This window comes from Bemisia tabaci, chromosome 10 (genome assembly GCF_918797505.1).
Source record: "Bemisia tabaci chromosome 10, PGI_BMITA_v3".
Lineage (NCBI taxonomy): Eukaryota > Metazoa > Arthropoda > Insecta > Hemiptera > Aleyrodidae > Bemisia > Bemisia tabaci.
Genome location: NC_092802.1, coordinates 10,136,836 through 10,155,074, shown reverse-complemented (window position 1 = coordinate 10,155,074; position 18,239 = coordinate 10,136,836). Strand labels below are relative to the sequence as shown.

General features: G+C 38.1%; 2 protein-coding genes across 4 annotated transcripts in view; both read left to right on the top strand.

The window, feature by feature from the left end:
* Positions 1–18,239, top strand: part of LOC109044729 (uncharacterized protein in vnfD 5'region) — a 354,911-nt gene that overhangs the window by 54,424 nt on the left and 282,248 nt on the right. The gene's annotated exons all lie outside the window — the stretch shown is intronic.
* The window catches only part of babo (TGF-beta receptor type-1 babo), a 43,962-nt gene continuing 25,926 nt past the window's right edge, over positions 204–18,239 (top strand). Inside the window, exons 1-3 of one of the 3 annotated variants that reach the window (XM_019062494.2) lie at positions 204–455; positions 1,955–2,072; positions 17,012–17,163. In XM_019062494.2, coding sequence (XP_018918039.1) covers positions 392–455; positions 1,955–2,072; positions 17,012–17,163 — 334 coding nt within the window. In that variant the 5' untranslated portion in view covers positions 204–391. The remainder of the gene's footprint in view (positions 456–1,954; positions 2,073–17,011; positions 17,164–18,239) is intronic. The other 2 variants (XM_019062492.2, XM_019062496.2) reach the window with 2 other exon arrangements.

The window sequence follows — 18,239 nt, the reverse complement described above, 5'->3', positions numbered from 1 at the left end:
TCACAAGATTCATAGATTACTATAAAAATAAGTATATTATGAAAAGGCAACATTTACCTCTCTCTTCGTCTTTCCTATCCCCACCACGAACCTTCTCAATTAAATTTCAAATTCCGCGATGATTCCGCGTTTATGCCCCTTGTCGAACCAGCGGAACTCGTTTTCAAGTGGTCCGCTTGCTTCGCATTCCTTTCTCTTTGAACGCAGAAATTGCAAGCCGCGAGCGAAAAGTTCTTGAAGTGAAGATAATGAAAATGGCGATGCAAAGCGATGGGTAGATTGATAGTTCGTGTTATGATGAGTTGTGTTAAAGTTTTGTAACGTTTCGCGTCATTGAAATGCACATTGTGAACACTCGTATTTTGAAATGAAGTGATTAGTTTTGTTAATAATGTCTTCCTACTACTTTATTTTCTTCGTTTCCGTCGTGTTTAATCTGCAGACGGCAGTTGAAAGTAAGGCGTGTTTATTTTTAACTTTTAAGGATTTTCGCCTATTGTCCCCAAATCGAAGTGCTCAATACTCAGTGACAGACCGATATCCTTCCATTCATCTGATATTACGCCATTAATCCACTTTACTGGACCCCTCCTCATGTGCCAAGCTCTTTTTCCCTGCAATGTTTTGGTTGTTGTGACTTGAAGCAGCTTTCTCCCCATGCCTTCAGCCCTACTTATTTCCATCAATCTTCCCTAGCTCATGAGCACCATTTCTTCTTAAACACAGCTAAATACTTTTATAGGATTACCTCCAGTCCTAACTTATTTCATGTTAAGGTTTATACTGGCCTCCGATGATTGTTTACTGGGGGATTATGATTACCACATATCGGCTTAACGATGAATAGGAAAGCCATTGTCATACTGTTGAGTGTTTTAAACATTATGAATCAACTCAATGAAACCTCCGGTAACAACCATTTGAAGTATTGATTTGCTGTTGATTTGACGGGTTCAATTCTCTCTCTGTCACTCTTCGCTGAATTTTAATGAGGATAAGGATGTGTACCGAATTAGCATGAATCAAGCTGAAGAAGCAACGCTTACTTGTTTTACTAAACTCAGTGCACTTATCTAATCTATAAATTAAATCATCCTAAGTTGATGCCATGTGATGGTGCTTTAGATTGTATTCATTATTTGGGGCTAGTAACTTGATATGCTAGAATTGTGCCTACCAGGAAACAAGCGTTCCGAAAGCACCAGTAATATCAGGATTCACAATGTGATTAATGTGCTAGTACATTTTACCCCATGTAGTCATTCAACTGAGAACAAGGTCATTACATTCCTTGGTCACGACCATATCAAACCTTTCTCCCTATTGATGCGTACAAAAACAAGTTTTGACTTTAGTCTGAACATACCATGGAGTGAGCTTTATCTAGGAGTGCATAAATAATTAACTCATTTGCGGCATGCACCTGAGTAAAAGGCCAATAGAAAGTCTAATAGAAGAGAATAGTATTAAGAAGAAAGAAGGAGCCAGCATGAATGCATGTGAATCGTGCTCAATGACTTTGTTGCATACTTAGCAGCTGTTAAAGCAAACGCATCGTATGTTGAGACTAATGTCAATCAATAATTACCTTTGAATTAGCACCACTCAACATTTAATACATGCAGTCAGATGGCACCACTAATGAGCGGTGACCTAAACAATACTTGACTCTTGTCCCTAGAGCTCACGCATCGTATGTTGAGACAAATGTCAATCCCAGATTAGCTCTAAGTACCCACCACTCAACAGGTTAATACATGCAACGTACATACAACTTGGTTGTTTGTCTCAACATATGATGCTCGAGCTCTACGAATGATGCATCTGCTGTAAGTCTATTCCAATCTCATTGAACTGATGAAAAACATCAGTTAATGTTTTTACAGCTTACTTACATGTCTCCATGACTTGTTTAAAGTTTTCAAGAACTTCAATTTATTTTTTTTCTGTACAGGTTTACTCTGCTATTGTGACTCATGCAGTACCACTAACTACACTTGTGTAACCGATGGCTATTGTTTCACCTCAAGCACTCTGGACGCGAAGAGCGGTCAATCGGTCAAATCATACAGGTAATATCATACCATACACATATCAGATCAATCTGTTCAGTTACCACATTTCTTTTGATGGAAAATTCCTGAGTGAAAACACATTAAGTGCTTTCTTTTTAACAACTTAGGCGCCCTCGATTTCACCCATTTACTGGTGGAAAGTCAACAGACCCACTATAGTAACTAAAATGTCTCTTAATAAGTCATTTTAATTACTCTTTCAACCTCATTATGGTTACAGGAAAATTTGTCTTTATCGGTATACTTACTTTTAAACAGTTAATGTAGGATGTACCCTCCTAATTGATTTTTCAGCACACGACGGACTAAATTAAGTTTAGGAAGGAAAACCTGTGTTTCACTTTCAGTCTGACTTGCACAGGGGAACATGAAGTACAAAAACCAATGGAAAACATCCCTCCATTTATTTTTTATTTTTTTAAATGGAGGCATCTTAAAAATAAAATAAGGCATACTACTCACAGTGAAAATCTTGAGAATACCTATCAATTATCTAAGTGCGAAACTACATATCTTCGTTTGCCAGGCTGGAGACTTCCTGTCGTTCTTCATTTTTTTCTTTGTGAAGCCAGTCTACGTACGTTCTGTAAAACCGCCTTGATTCTTCTCTGTCAGCAGAATATTCCGAATGAATTTCAAGCTACTAATTGTAAGACAGTTTGTTTCCCTCCGGACAGGAACAGAAACTTTGAAACACTGCAATGGAGAAACATGGTTTTGCACTTTAGGCAAATATAGGCCATATCAATATATGGTCTAACTGTAAATCAAAGTATGCCGTAGTTCAGCGTGAACCAAGACTTAAGGGGTTGAGCTAATTTTGCTCAAATTGGATGAAATTTAGCATTGAAAACAATTAAGGAACACCATTAACTGCCCTTCTAATTCGTAATTATATTTTTATTAATTAGGCAGCATTAAAAACTTACAAGAATTACTTATGGACCAAAATTCTAACCTCTACCACGCTTTTTAGGTATTACTTGTAGCTGGTCTGTTTCGCGTACGTGAAGACTTATCAGAGATCATAGCTTATATTTGTTCTGTGGCTCAACAGAGAACAAATCAATTTAATGGCTAACTTAGATTTTGTAACTCCAAGTCCAATAGCTTTTTCCCCCTTATTTTATCCTGTTCTATATACCTATTTTTACCTTTTTGCCTTGAGTTCTTGACAGGGTCTAAAAAATTATTGAAACAGGAAAAACACATTATTTGATACAAGAGAGAAATATTCCTGAAGCTAGCTGTTTTCCTTTTATTTAACGTGCGTCCTGGTTAGCATTTGCATCTTTTTTGTTCAGCTCACTCTGAAAGTCACCCATCATTTCCTTTTCCTCGGGGGAAAAAAAAGATTCACACTTAATTCAAACATTCCAGGGTAGTATTTTAAGTCCATTTAGGTGCAAATTTCCACAATTTTGAGACATACACGCTCACTATTTTAATATTTTAGCCGAATTGTTTTAAACACCTCTCTCCTTGTCACGGGCAATCACGGCAAGTTGATGTATTTTAAGGATGCTGGATATTACTACTTTCACTGTAGAGGAGAAAAAAAGGGAATAAAAAAATTTGTCCTTGATCAAGTGACACAGTTTTTCATCCAGTTTTTCTGCCCTTTTCTGAACAATTCCGCTGAGTTCAGTGTCCTGCCTCTTTTTATTTAATAGAAGCTCATGAAGCATAGTGATACTGAAGAAGGGAACTTCAAGCTCACTCATTTTTTTTTTGCTCACAATTGACATGTATGGAAGGTTAACGAGCTAAGAAAAAAGAATTCCAAAGTTTTTAGTGGAGAAGGGAGTCATGATAATTACACGATTGTGTTTTACAGTTTTTACAAAAGTTTTTGTGGTAGAAGGAAGTACCTACTTCTGATTCAAAATTATTTTTAGGACCTTTTTCTTGTTCTACACCACAAACTTGTCCATTTCTTTCATTAATTCAACTCCAAGATTTGATAATTTACCATTTGACACCATTTATTGAATTTGGCCTGTCTGTTGTTGTCGAAGCAACTGAAGCTCTGTCTTTGAAAGTAAATTCACTGGGGGTCCAAGTCTGTTAAGCTGAAGAAGAACGATGTAGGAAAATTTAAGAGCCGCGGAAAGTCCCCAAACATGTATTGTTGAGAAAAGTTATGCATATTTTTCCTTGAATTTTTCAGATATTTTAGATTAAATTTCGAACGTTGAAAAATTTTAAGAAAAATATTCACAATTTTCCCAATAAATTCCTTTTTGATTGAAAGAAATTCGGCAACGTCTGAAGGCTCATACAGTGATCTTCCTCAGCACAGCAGAAGTGATGATGATCATTAAATTTTGCATCTGGCAAAATAGAGTGAGACGGGGAAAAAAGTAATGTAGGTATGACCATTTTTTTATTTCGATTTATTTTCAAACATTCGCATTCTCTAAAGAAAGAAAAGAAATGGCTGTCAGAAGCAATAGGCTGCCTGTACTTTGAGTGTAATCTGATGTAATTATTATGCCGCTGATGTGCTCTGCTGCCCGTTCAGATTCTGAAAAATCAATGATGAGTAAACTGCAACAGCTCTTCAGTACGTAATTTAAACGGGAGTTTGAGTGACTGCAAGCGGTAGATAAGATGAGAGAAGAAAAAAGAAAATGCAGTTTCATGCATCAATCTTCACAGCAGTTCAAATGACCTTGATTGAATTCGCTAAGATAATTAATTAATTCCTTTCTTTGAGAATGTAATTTTCTCGCTTATCCTCCTCGGAGTGTGTCAGAGTGAGTTAGTCTACCTTATCAGAGAGGCAATCGTTCCACTTATGATTTGCTCTTTTATTAGGATTTTGGGGGGTGGGGGGGGGGGGGGGGTCAGACTAGTGGACTTCCTAAATGAAATTATGCTCACTGAAGCGTCTTATAAGACTTTTCTTCTCTCTACTTTTTTCTCCCTGAAGTTTAGAGGTCAAAATGATGCCTCTAAGCCATAGAGCATTATCTCTCCAGTTTAAATTTTTTATGTTGTTGTTATTTTGCACCGGGAAGCTGCTGTATAAGCATTATTACCCAACTTCATCTCCATCCAAAGAACGTTTTATCTTTTGGCAATGACGTTTTTCTCCTTATGCCTTTGTCCCCCCTTCCATTCGTCAATAATTACCTCTCTTCATAAATCCAGGCAGTAATCTGCCAAAGGTTACTGTTCCTTTCAAGACTCATAGGTTGAAAGAGTGGATATTTATTTGGAAAGTAGACAATTTTTTTACTGTCTCGTAAAGCTATGACTTTAGTTTATTGTTCTCTTGATATCTTAGCGGTATCATTATCTGCAAAGAGTTGCGCTTAAAATTTAGACGAACCAAGCAGATGTACAAACATGTGAAGTATTGATATGAGAGGTTAAGGAATTTTGATGATTTTGCTTGGCAAAGAACTGGGAAAGTTAGGTATTTTTTCTGCGAGTCTGTAAGATACCCTGCCAAACTAATTGTTTAAAACCAGCTTCAACCACTCTTATATGCAAATGATGACTTTGGCCAATAAGTTTCAAAGTAACTTCCAAAAATATCATAAACCTCATTGCCTCTCTGCAAGTTTAGATGAGAGAGGTGATAAAAATTCACTTTCTCAAAAATATGCGTGCCAATCAGAAACTATTCCTCCAAGTGAGCATTTCACTAAGACTTCACTTGCCTGTTCAGGTGACTTTCCATGTATGCCTACACCTACAGCCAATCTACACTTATCTCACAACCAAGGTTTCCTCTGTCAGTCATCAAAAACTCTTTTTCGGTCCATACTTTTTTCAAAGCTCAGTATTGCTTCTTTTTTTAAGGGGCCACAATGTTTTTCTGAGGCAGAACCCTCCCTTCCCCCCTTTTTTTGTCGGATGAGTTTTATAGCCCTTTTCATTTTCAAGCCAAAAGTTTTTTTTTTTTTTCCTGTGCGAAGTCGCAGTGATTCACTCGATCCTAAAGTGAAATTTCTGTACTGTTACTGATAAAACCTCGGAGAGAACACGGCTTTGTGATAGTAGAAAAATTTGTCTCTCGATTTGCAACGTTGCCAATTTCTTGTCACATTTTATTTTTACCATGGTAAACTAATGAACAATATTTCTTCGAATTGAAAAGGGTTAACCTGAATCAACCCAGCTACATCAGACATTGCCAAATTTCATTTTCCAATTCGTTTTCTGAAAGTGAGAAGCGAATCGAGCTTCCAGGAATTTTTCGGATTTTTTTAACCCTTTAATGGCAAAGAAACCCTGTTTTGAAAGTTCAAAAACTGTGACCAGTTTGAAACTATTTTTTGATGATGTAACCAGGCGAGAGAAGCATACAAACTTGTTGGTTTTTTCCACGAAATTCAGAATAGGAAAACATTTACTAGAACCCTGTAAATATTCCTTACCACCGCTTCATCCAGAGAAAGCTGTGAAACGTTTTATTGTACGGTTCTCTCTCAGAAAAATATAAAGTGAGAAGAAATTAAGCAAAGTAGAAATCAGTTAGGCTGTCTTCGGTTAAATTTGTCGAAGTAGAATTGATTCATTTATCCTGTAGGAATAGATTGGCCTCGAAAAATTTTAAAACTCATACATTTATTCGTTAAAAAAATAAACATAATAATAAAGTAACATCGAACATTTCAATGACGAAACTTCCAAACCACGTATCTCGGTTTGCGACCATGTAGACTTCCTGTCACTCATTATTTTTAAATGGAAAGTTACTCGATCTCAATTCTGAAAAAAAACTTCCGCGATTTGTCCTCTCTTTGCGAAGGGAATTCGGTGAAAACTTCAAGGAATGGGGTGATGGTTTGTTCTCGGAAATAAAACGGGAGTAGAGATTTTATAACGCCGCAAATGAGATACGCGGTTTTGTGGCTACACCGTCGGGTTTAAAGTGTCACAATGGACCACTAGACAAGGTACGAATTTAAGCAATCTGATACATGTTTCTTAACCAAAATTTTACGTAAAACACGATTTGCGCAACGAAAATTACTGAGACTAACTCCTAACGAAGATATTAACGTTTTTATTTCACATTGGTTACGAGGAATTTGAATTGCCCGCTCACGAGAAACTCAAAGCTCTTCGTGAGTCAAATCGCGCACCACAACGGTTTCAGCGAGCCTCTCAATCGAGCAAACGTTCATTTCCCACCATGTGTTGTTCAAACTATAAGCAATTTGCTACAGCTGAGCCAAAGCGTCAAGATTGAGGTTGCCAGATTTTTATATCGCAGAGACTGTCATGATAACGTTTAGCGCGCGATGTGAATTACGTAGAGCATTGAGTTTTAATGAGCGGGTAGTTTGAATTTACGCTTCAGGAATCATTAAATATCTTTGTAAGGAGTTTATTTCGGTGATTTGTGTTGTGCGCATCGTGTTCTACGTGAAATTTTGGTGAAGAAACATGTATCAGAATGCTGAAATTCGCACCTTGTCTAGTGGTCCATTGAAACATTTACATGTTTCTTGATGTTCGTCTAAGAATGATTTGCTTCAGTCAGCATAATCTATCCTCGGTCGAATTCTCGATGGAGAGGTGGCAACGCCTCCAACAGGGCATTGATGTTGTTTTGTTGATTTGTATACTCCAAGTGCTTCGTGAATTTAAAGCTGGAATCAATTTTTAACTCATGATTGTATTCACTCGTAATCGTCTTTCACTCACGATGCTTTAGTAATTCATTATCTTTCACTGCCATCGAGTACCTTAATTTTTTCGAACTGAAGAGTTTGTTTTTCTATTCCACCAAATAAATTCTAAGTACTTCTTATAGGATGAGCTCAAGGAGCCCGTATCGTCGTGTGAAGTACTCTCTCATCTTAATTTTCAACTGCCTGTTTCCTTTCAAGCTCGATCAATTCGTTTCAGATATATATAGCCGTTATCAATTTTATATCGTTGTTAAGTATTGAACAATGACTAAGATCAGAGCTACGCACCTATGTTTTTATTTTCTATTTCTATCATCCACACTATTGACCATCAATTAGATACCTCCGGTACTCGTAATTGGATTGCATTTTGCAATAAGGAACCATTATCTCTGGCTCTTCCATAAAAGCACTTTTCTATAAAAGGAAACCAATGGCATATATGCTGTTTCTAAAATGAGCCAAAAATAGTGCTTCCTTTTTGCAAAATGTGGTCCAATTATGGTATAATAGTCAGTCAAATGTATGCACTTGCTATAGTTTCGTTTGTGGCCCGAGAGAATGAAGAACTAGACTGCTGTGCTAAGGCAAAACGTCGTATGGTCATTCAAGAGTCGCCAAATTCCTTCCAGTAAAATTTTTATTTTTAAAGAAAGCTATTAATATTTTCTCATGAAATTTTCAGAAAATTTCGATCTGATTACGAATGAAATTCTCGGGAAAATTTAAGAAAACATATTCATACATTTCCCTGAAAATTCGTATTTTCCCAAAGGAAATTTGGCAATGGCTGAAGGCTCATGTGACGTTTTTCCTTAGCACAGCAGTATTGTCAGTGGAAAAACCCCAGCGGCTAACTTGGTTGCACGAGCATTAAGTTTTTAAAGTGGCAGAGGAAAGAGTGATGTTCATTCATTGGCTGTCAACACTACTGACTCATTTTTCACTCGCTACCTAACAGTCGTAGAAACTAAAGTTCAAAGCATTATAGGTACTTTCATGAAAAAATACCGTGGCTCCTTTTATCCTTTCAATGGGTTTCAGCATTTTTTGTGTGTGTCATAAGTAATCATCATCACAAGTAAAATTTAGAATATGATTTCCTATCGTGAAAGTTGAAATCTTAGGAACGAAAGAAGGAGGGGGTCATTGAATGAAGAAGACACCTCAAGCTTATTCAGGGTGTCTAGCATCAGGATTTTACAGATTCCACCTGGATTTGAGGTCAATCAGGATTTAATCCCGATTTCATCAGGATTTGAGGAAAAATCGGTCGTAAAATCAGGATTTGAGAAAAGTCAGCTGTTCGCATATTTTCCGTCAATAAATCCGTTATCCGTCCGTTAATTTTTCTCTGCATAAAGTCAGGATTTGGAAAAATTATGAAATCAGGATTTAGCAGTCAAAAATCAGGAAAAATTAGAATTTCATGAGAATTGTCCAAAATGAAAAAAGAAAAAAAAACTAACAAGGGGAGTCTACGAAGTGACATCCTGGGATTGGGTTCATTTTGCTTGTACATGAAGAAGAGACAAATCTAAGGTTGACGTATTTTTTTTTAGCCGCCAACTCCCAACCGTTCTCGAGATATCGATTTTTAAAGTTACGATTTTTGCACGTTTCCGCGCGGAGTTCCGGCGAGTCAACTGAGCGCCGGCAAGCTGCACGAAGCGTGTTTCCTATCAGCGCTGCAGACCGGCCATCCCCATCAACAGCTCCGTGGCCGAGTGGTAGAGTGTTCGCCTGCAGTTCCACTGTTCGCGGGTTCGAATCCCGCTCCGTGCCGTGACTTATAGGGTACGCCGCAATGCGTTTTTACAAGTTTTCTTTATTTTTATCACACAGCAAGGGGTCCGCCCCCTGGCCGGTACGCGGCCCAACCCCCGGGGCGAAAAGGCGCGTTTCGCGGCGAGCGAAATCATCGAAATCGACCGTTGACGGTTGCAAATTCAGAGTAAGGAAAAAGTCATTAAGAATATTGTGTGGTGGGAAATTTTTATTTGAAACATCATTTTATCATTCAATTAAAATTATTTACCCAGTAACCGTCAACGGTCGATTTCGATGATTTCGCTCGCCGCGAAGCGCGCCTTTTCGCCCCGGGGGTTGGGCCGAGCAGTGGCCAGGGGGCGGACCCCTTGGTGTGTGATAAAAATAAAGAAAACTTGTAAAAACGCATTGCGGCGTACCCTAAAAGTTACGGCACGGAGCGGGATTCGAACCCGCGGTCAATGAAACTGCAGGCGAACACTCTACCACTCGGCCACGGAGCTGCTGATGGAAATGGCCGGTCTGCAGCGCTGATAGGAAACACGCTTCGTGCAGCTTGCCGGCGCTCAGTTGACTCGCCGGAACTCCGCGCGGAAACGTGCAAAAATCGTAACTTTAAAAATCGATATCTCGAGAACGGTTGGGAGTTGGCGGCTAAAAAAAAATACGTCAACCTTAGATTTGTCTCTTCTTCATGTACAAGCAAAATGAACCCAATCCCAGGATGTCACTTCGTAGACTCCCCTTGTAAGACACCCTGTTATTTCAGTTGTACATGCTTAGCCTTCCCTGATATGCCAGACGTCCTTTTGCCGGTGGAAATTCAGGTCATTTTGAAACTCGAGGTTATTTGTCGGTGTCACTCAGAGTGATTGCCTTTGATTGTGTCCAATCAGAGTTGCCGCCTCGATTTAGTCTATTAATCCCTGATTCCAGTACAATCTGGTCATAAGTGCACTTCTTGAGGCGAACTGTCAAAACATGTTTTTATCTGTTTCATAGGCAGATTACTAGTGTTCAGTTCTACTTGAAAGTCATTGCAAATTAGATAAGATAGTTACATTTGTAATGGAATTTCTTCTCTCGAGTTCTCAGTTGTGTGGGAATCAGTTGCGTCCGCAAATCCCTTGATTTTAAAGTTCCAATGCTGAAATTTTAATATAAGTAAATGAATAGACTGTGGCTTCTCTGAACTTGTAGCTCATTTCTAGGGTTTACCATGTTTGCTTCTATTTTACTTTCTTCCCCAGAATATATAGCTGTCACTGTTTAAGTTTATCTCACATTATTCACCCTGCAGAGCTTTAAAAAATATATCTTCGTTTAAAAATTCAATCAATTTAAGTATGGAAAACTCTCATGGCTGCAGCTATTGAAGATCTCTGTTAAAATATTTTAACTACTATCAGTTTCTTTTATTTTTTCTCATCAGTGTTTTTCAACAGCTCAGCAAAGAATAGAATAGAAAGTGTATTTTACAGGGTGTCTAGCATCAGGATTTTCTCGAATCTATCAGGATTTAATCCTGATTTCATCAGGATTAGAGGCAAAATCTGTCGTAAAATCAGGATTTGAGAAAAGTCCTTAGAACTTAAGTCTAAAGTTCTGTTTTCGCATACGATTATGCAGAAATTTTAATTTTTTTCCGCATAAAATTAGTATTTGATCAGGATTTGGGAAAAATATGAAATCAGGATTCAGCAATCAAAAGTCAGGAAAAATTAGGATTTCATCAGGATTTCAAATGATGAAAAACAAGACACCTTGTTTTAATAGTACAGTAGACTCTGGATTATCCGGATTAATTGGTGCCGGGCCCGATCCGGATGAAAAAGAAATCCGGATAATAATAGTAAATACCAATACCACCAACCAACACCACAGTATTCTTATTATGTATACATCATGTACGTACCAACACGAATTTAAAAGGTTAACGCCAAACTGAACGACTCAATGGTGATTGTGAATGGTAGCCGACAACAATAAATTACAATACAACGATTAAAGTGCGCAATGCGTGAAGTATTCATGCAGTTTTGTAGCCGCTAATGTGCGTTTTAGGCTAACTAACCGACTGCACTGCGTTTGGCGTAATGCGAGAAGTATTTTTGCAATCCAGTAGGCGCTAATGCGTTCCACGCCGACCTCGCTGTTTGGCGCAATGCGTGAAGTATTCCTTCAGCCTTGCAGGCGCCAATATGCCTTGCGACCGCTTCTCCGCGGATCCGTTCACTTATCGGAATGCGTACGCAGTTACATGGTTGCAAAATCGATCCGGATAATCCAGAGTCCGGATAATACGAAGCCGGATAAACCAGAGTCTACTGTATTGTAATATTTACTATTGAAATTAACTTCTTAAAGTAGGACAGTAGCAGGAACACTGCACCCATTCATTGCTAAATAATAATTACAGAGTGGGTATTTACAGATCAGGAAAATCCAGAAGTGTTAAGGAGTTTCATCAGGTCATGAAAATCAGAGGAAAGACAAATCCCCCCCCCCCCCCCCGCCCCCGCCCCCTCATTTCCTGGCTGAAATATTTTATTTTCTAACAATATCATGATATGCGTGAATGATCGATTATCGATATCTCTCCATTTGAAGCTATGGTAAAGAATCGATTATAAAGGTGCTCGTTGCGGACAGCCTGTTTATCGATCCCTTTCCATGTGTTCAAATGGCAGATAAATCGATTTATCGTAAAACACGCCGCAACGCTGAATTTCATTTTCGCGGAATGGATTAACTCGGTATCTCGACGACAGCGTTGCTTTCGTCTTTAGTCAGCGTTTCTAATTCCAGCGTTTCTTTGTTCAGCGACCAAAAGAAAACCTCTGAACCAATATTTTTTTCCATAAATTCTAGCGCGTATTGAAACACAAGATGGAGAAAAGTCATGCAGAATGTCATCGATAGTTTTGCTTAGTAAAATAAAATTTGATCACGTCATCGATAGTTTTGCCTAGTAAAATAAAATTTGATAGAAAGTCTGCATCGCTACAAATATGAGGATAATTCTCTTGTACAACCGTTGATGTTCAATTTGTGAGTCTATTACTCAAGGAGTCTTCGTAAATCTACCTCCTATTTAACCTCTTTTAACCCTCTTTATCAGTCAGTTCTGATGAGGTTTATCTCCGCTATTTTAAGATTCTTTTTTTTCTCGTCAATGTATCAATTAATTTATTAATTGATTAATTAATGAACATTTTGATAAAGTGGAAAAGAAGCCTAAATTACCGCCGCCTTCTGTGATCATGTCGAGCATCGTCTAAGTGTGCAGCAATTATTTTTTGTCGAAACTGCAATTGATGCAGCAAAATCCTATCGTCCATTTTATTTAAATGATGCGTTGGAATACTCCCATCATCACGGGTACGATGGAAATTTTTTCCCCCCTAATCTGCCTCGCAACCCCAGGGTGTCCACAAGTCCGGAATTTCTGGAAAGTCCGGAAATAGTACTGATTTTTCAAGGGCGGTCCGGAAGTATTGAAAAAGTGCGGAAATTCCGCAAGAAGGTCCGGAATTTTTTTTTCATTTTTCTGTTATATTTTTGTCCCAATTTGAGCGGGAAATTCAAATTTTTTAAATTTCTTCAAATCTTAAATCTTCAATTGTAGGTACTGAAAAAGTACTGATATTTATTGATGTTGAGGAGATATCGAATTCCGGAAATTTTTTCATGTTTCTATTATTTTCGTCCCAATTTGAGCGGGAAACTCAAATTTGTGAAATTTTTCGGATTTCTTCAATTGTAGGCACTGAAAAAGTACTGAATATTTATGTTGAGGAGGTATTGAATTCCTTGGGAATGTACTGAAAAAGTACTGATTTTTGGCCAGCCTGTTTTGGTAGACACCCAAAACCCTCTTGTTTTTCGTTTCATTTTTTTCTGAACATTTTCCTCTCTTCTTCGTGTGGAAAGTGGGTTAATATTTGGCTGTCATTTAATTTTAAGATGCCTAAACCAAAGCCAATTTTTCCCTCCTGAGATGCCGCTTATGTGTTATTCAAGACCCTCCACCGAATTTGCTTTGGTTTGCTGTCGAGATGGTGAGCGCTGCAATGAGGCTTTGAAGCCGACACTTGTCGTTAGTACTCCAGGTAAAATTGATCACACGGAACACCCCCCACCCAGCGCGCCAATAACATAAGTGTGGTGTACCCTAACAGTCGTTCATTCATTAATTTGTGTGTGCGTGTTGTTTGTACCCTGCAAAGTAAAAATCTCCTGTTTTTCATAGAGAAAAAAAAGGAGGTGTTTGCATCTTGAGGATTTGTACCCACCTACGTCATCAATGTAAACAAGACGCTCGTTGAGGGTTATGTTGACGCTGTAAAAACGGACCATAATGTCCGATTTTTTTACTTAAATCAACTCTTTATATAATTTCAAGCACTTTTTATAGAATGACTTTTTCCCTTAAATTACACCATTTCCAAGAAAATCGACAGGATAAAAACGTCGCTGTACCCAATGACGTCATCAAAGCTATAGATACTCTATGAAAAATTCCAAGATGCCCGAAATGCAAACACCTCCTTTTTTTTCTCTATGCCTGTTTTTAGTATGCCTCGTGATTATACCGCAAGCGTGAGATCATCGGCGGATCCAGCAAATTGGCAACACAGCTTTTTCTCCGTTCGAGCTTATATATCGTATTCGATACATCGAAAGGTGATATTGTATCGATATCGATTGGTTCAACTTGTAAACACAGCCTCAAAGTCTACAAGTCCGGAAAGTCGGGAAATAGTACTGATTGTTTAAGGGCGGTCCGGAAGTACTGAAAAAACTGGAAATTCCGCAGAAAGGTCCGGAATTTTTTTAAGTTGTTGTCATTCTGTCGCATTTTGAGCGAGACATTCAAATTTTCGAAATTTTTTGAATTTCGTCAATTGGAGGTACTGAAAGAGAACTGAATTTTTCTGTTCAGAAGGTACGTGATCTCTTGGGAATGCACTGAAAAAGTGCTGTTAAAGTACTGATTTTTGGCCAGCCTGTTTTAGTGGGCACCTTGCAAAAGTCCACTCAGAAATGGAACGTGTTAAGCAGAAGAGAACCAAGCCACATCAGGCATTGCCAAATTTAACGAAGCAATTCAATTTTGTACATGAAATTAGTTGTGCGGATTTTTGTGCAAATGTCAGTGAATTTTCTGCATAGTACGAAGCAAATTCCTGAAAATTTTCAAAGGCATCCGCAAAAACGTTCTCTTGTAAATAATTAAATTGCCCAGTTAAATTTGGCAGTAGCCAAAATTTTTAATTTTAAATTTTTAAATTTGGCAATGTGGCTTGGTTCCTTTCAGCTAAACGCGGTTTAAATCTGACGGAACGGGTTATTTTATAGATGTTTGATTATGAGTACGAAATGGCAATGAAAAGTGAAATTGTTAGGAATTTTCTCACTTTCAGCTTTTCCAACTTAAATCCTTAAATTCTTGCTTAAGGTCATGTTCTATCATTTTGAACCAAACGATACATCGAACCAGTATCGAATACGATCCATTGAAATGTATCGATTCCCGGAGGGCTTAGGTGCTTCGGTAAGAATCGATTATTCAACACAGGTTTGAATGGAGGAAAGTCAGTGTTGACAAATCGTTGGATCCGCCTCTGTGTGGAATCGTCAGCCTCCAAAGGGACAGGGCAATTTCAAATAATTCGGCCTTGAAGCCGGTAGAATTGTTAATGTTCACGGGGAAAAAATCCTTATTCCTTAGCCCGCCGTAACTAAAAATGTATTTGTTGATATCATAGCATTAAAGAGTATCCCGCGAACATTTTGGAACAACAAACCCCTGAAATATATCAAACACTGGAAAAAAAACACATTGGATCTAGAGTCCAGACTCTTAAAATCATCGACAAGAAAAAATACTCTTGATTCAATCGGATTTTTGCTCAAATCAAGAACCAAGCCTCTTAATCTGAGCGGATTTCCTTTTGATTTAAGCAAAAATCTGATTGAATCAAGAGTAGTTTTTCTTGTTAATGTTTTCAAGAGTCTGGACTCTAGATCCAATGTGTTTTTATTCCAGTGAACCAAACTGGAGTTCCGGCGGTTTGAAGTTCACAGTTAAAAATAGTTGTTCGGAGGAAGAATTTTGTAAAAAATCGGTCCATCCTGTTCTGGGTATGCAATTGCCAGACAACAATGCACCTGTCCGTTCTCCAATAGCACAAAAATGCTTGCCTCGCATTATCCAGGACACTGGTTTTTGTTTATGTCGGGGATTTTTTCGAAAAAATCAATTAATCGACTCGATTCGATTTTCTTCGAGGAACCGATTTGCATCGATTTAAATCGTGACAAAAGATCGATTTAAAAAATGTCGAAATGATGGAGGCTAAAGATTTGAAAAAAATCGTATGATAATTTCTGGGGCGTTTGCTAAAATTCTGGTCCATAAATCCGCTCAAACGCCGATTCAAGCAAAAATCGGAACCTTCGACTTCGAGAGAAATATAGATTTGTACGATTATTAAGTAATCAAACCCTTTCAAATCGATGCGATTTAATTGTTTTTTCCCCTTTAAAAATCGAGTTTTCAAGAAAATCGATTAAAAATCCTTAACACCAGTTTTTGTCTCCCTCTAAATTCAATTTTATGATGCTACGCGACAAAAACCACTCTACAAACATTTTTGCAGAACTGAGGATCCTTTCCCTGTGAGCGAATTTTCGCTCCTTTGACGTAAGGGCATAGCTCAGTTTCCTGGTGATGAGCCCTGTCTTACTTATTAATCCATACTCCCTGGGGCTCCTATGGAAATCGACCTACGCTCTGACGTCACAATAGCGGCAATACATCGGAGAAGTGAATAGAATGACGATTTTTCCCATTTCCCGGAACTAGTTCCCAATTCCTGAAATTTTGAGATTATCCTGGATTTTCCCCGGAACTTTTGAATTTCCCAAAATGTTCCGAATCTTTAGCATTTTCCGAAATTTTTGAAAAAATCTATACTTAAGGAATCCTGGAATTTTTGACAATTATGGAGTGGGAGAAATTGGAACATAAAAATTCCGAATTCCGGAACATTTGACGTACATTAAATGCAATGCTCCTATTCCATGCCCGTCAAAAGTTCCGGGCTTCGGAACTTTTCTGTTCCAATATCTTCCATGCCATGAGCGTCAAAAGTTCCGGGATTCTTTTAAGATTTTTTCAAAAGTTCCGGAAAATGCAAAAGATCCAGAAATTTCGAAAGTTCCGAGAAAAATCCAGGAAAATTTCAAAAGTTCCGAAATTCGGTACTAGTTCAGAGAAATCGGCGCACTGATTTTGCCCTGCCCTCGCTGTAGTGCTGATAGATAGTTTTCGGTAATTACGAGTAAGTCATACTGACTTGTACCCTTTGAATTCTGTCGAAACACGCACACTGATACCCATCTGTGTGGCCTCCTTTGTCTGTCCTCATTTTATTCCCAAAAAATAACTGTAGTGAACACCAATAATAAGGGCTTGTGTGTGCCGCGTGTGTTTTCTTATCGCAGGTGTTTGGAGAAGTCGGTCTTATTACCACCGGAGAATCCATTTTTATGTCACTATGCGAACCCGCTCAATGACACTTTCGTCATTGAGTGCTGTAAAAGCGGCGACATGTGTAATGTAAACCTAAACCCCCTTCTCCATGAGAAGAAAAAAGGTAGGTCAGGCGACTCATGCGACCTTTTTTCACCATGCAATCGCAAAAATGCAGTCAATCGCACAGAATTGGTGACTGAGCATGAACCTTTATGTTCCTGTCCTTTCTCATCGTCTTCCTCTTTCTCTGTTTTCTTTTTATCTCTTCGCCTCCCCTCTATTTATTAATCATGTCTTTATCTTTTTTCAGTAGTTCGGATTTTGATATGCACGAATTTTTTCTTTAGATTTGCCAAGTTTGCATGGTTGACGTAATTCATCTTCTTCCGTGACCTTTTTCTACTTTTTTAAAAATTCTGATCTCTGAACGCTAAAGCCCTAATCACAAGATACCTTGTGATTTTGGTCAACATTTTTCATTTGTTCAGTAATGTTGCGGTAGCCAATCACCACCTAGTGGAGCAGTGCGCCTTAAGCTCACCCCTAATCGACTACCGCAGACTGGATGGTGATTGGCCGATAAAGACGTAATTTATGCTCGCTCTCGTGTATTTTGTAAATATGAGTGTATTTTCCAAAGGAAATACTAAGTATTCAAGGTTGAAATCTTTAGTTACCTAATCCAAACTTACCTTTCTGCAATTCGCATCCTCGTATTCTTACTTCTGTTTCCTACAAAATAACAGTGGTCGCGGAAGTAAATATTTATCGTTGAAACAAGAGAAAACTTCAAAGTTAGTTTTTTCAGAAGAAAGATTGTGTTCACCCGAGCTATTACCATGAATCTTATGTCATCGGGATACACATCCGTATTCAAGTAGTTTATATTTTAGATGTTTCTCCCGTGTTTTAACATTTAGCATCTTGCACTTTCATATTTTATCTTCCTAAATCACAGCTAATCTTGTCCCTTTAATCATCAAGTGTGATGACAAACTCTAACTTGACTAACCTTGCAAAATTTATCGTTTAGTCAGTTATCCAAATTGCAGACACGTGGTGTATTGACCGTATGCGATTTGGTAGTGAAGAACCAACACCAACTGACCATACCTGGCCACTGTTTAAGATTTTCCAGAGAGCCTACGGGATCGTAAAGGAAGGACCTAAAAAAATTGATTTTTTTTTTTTTTTTTT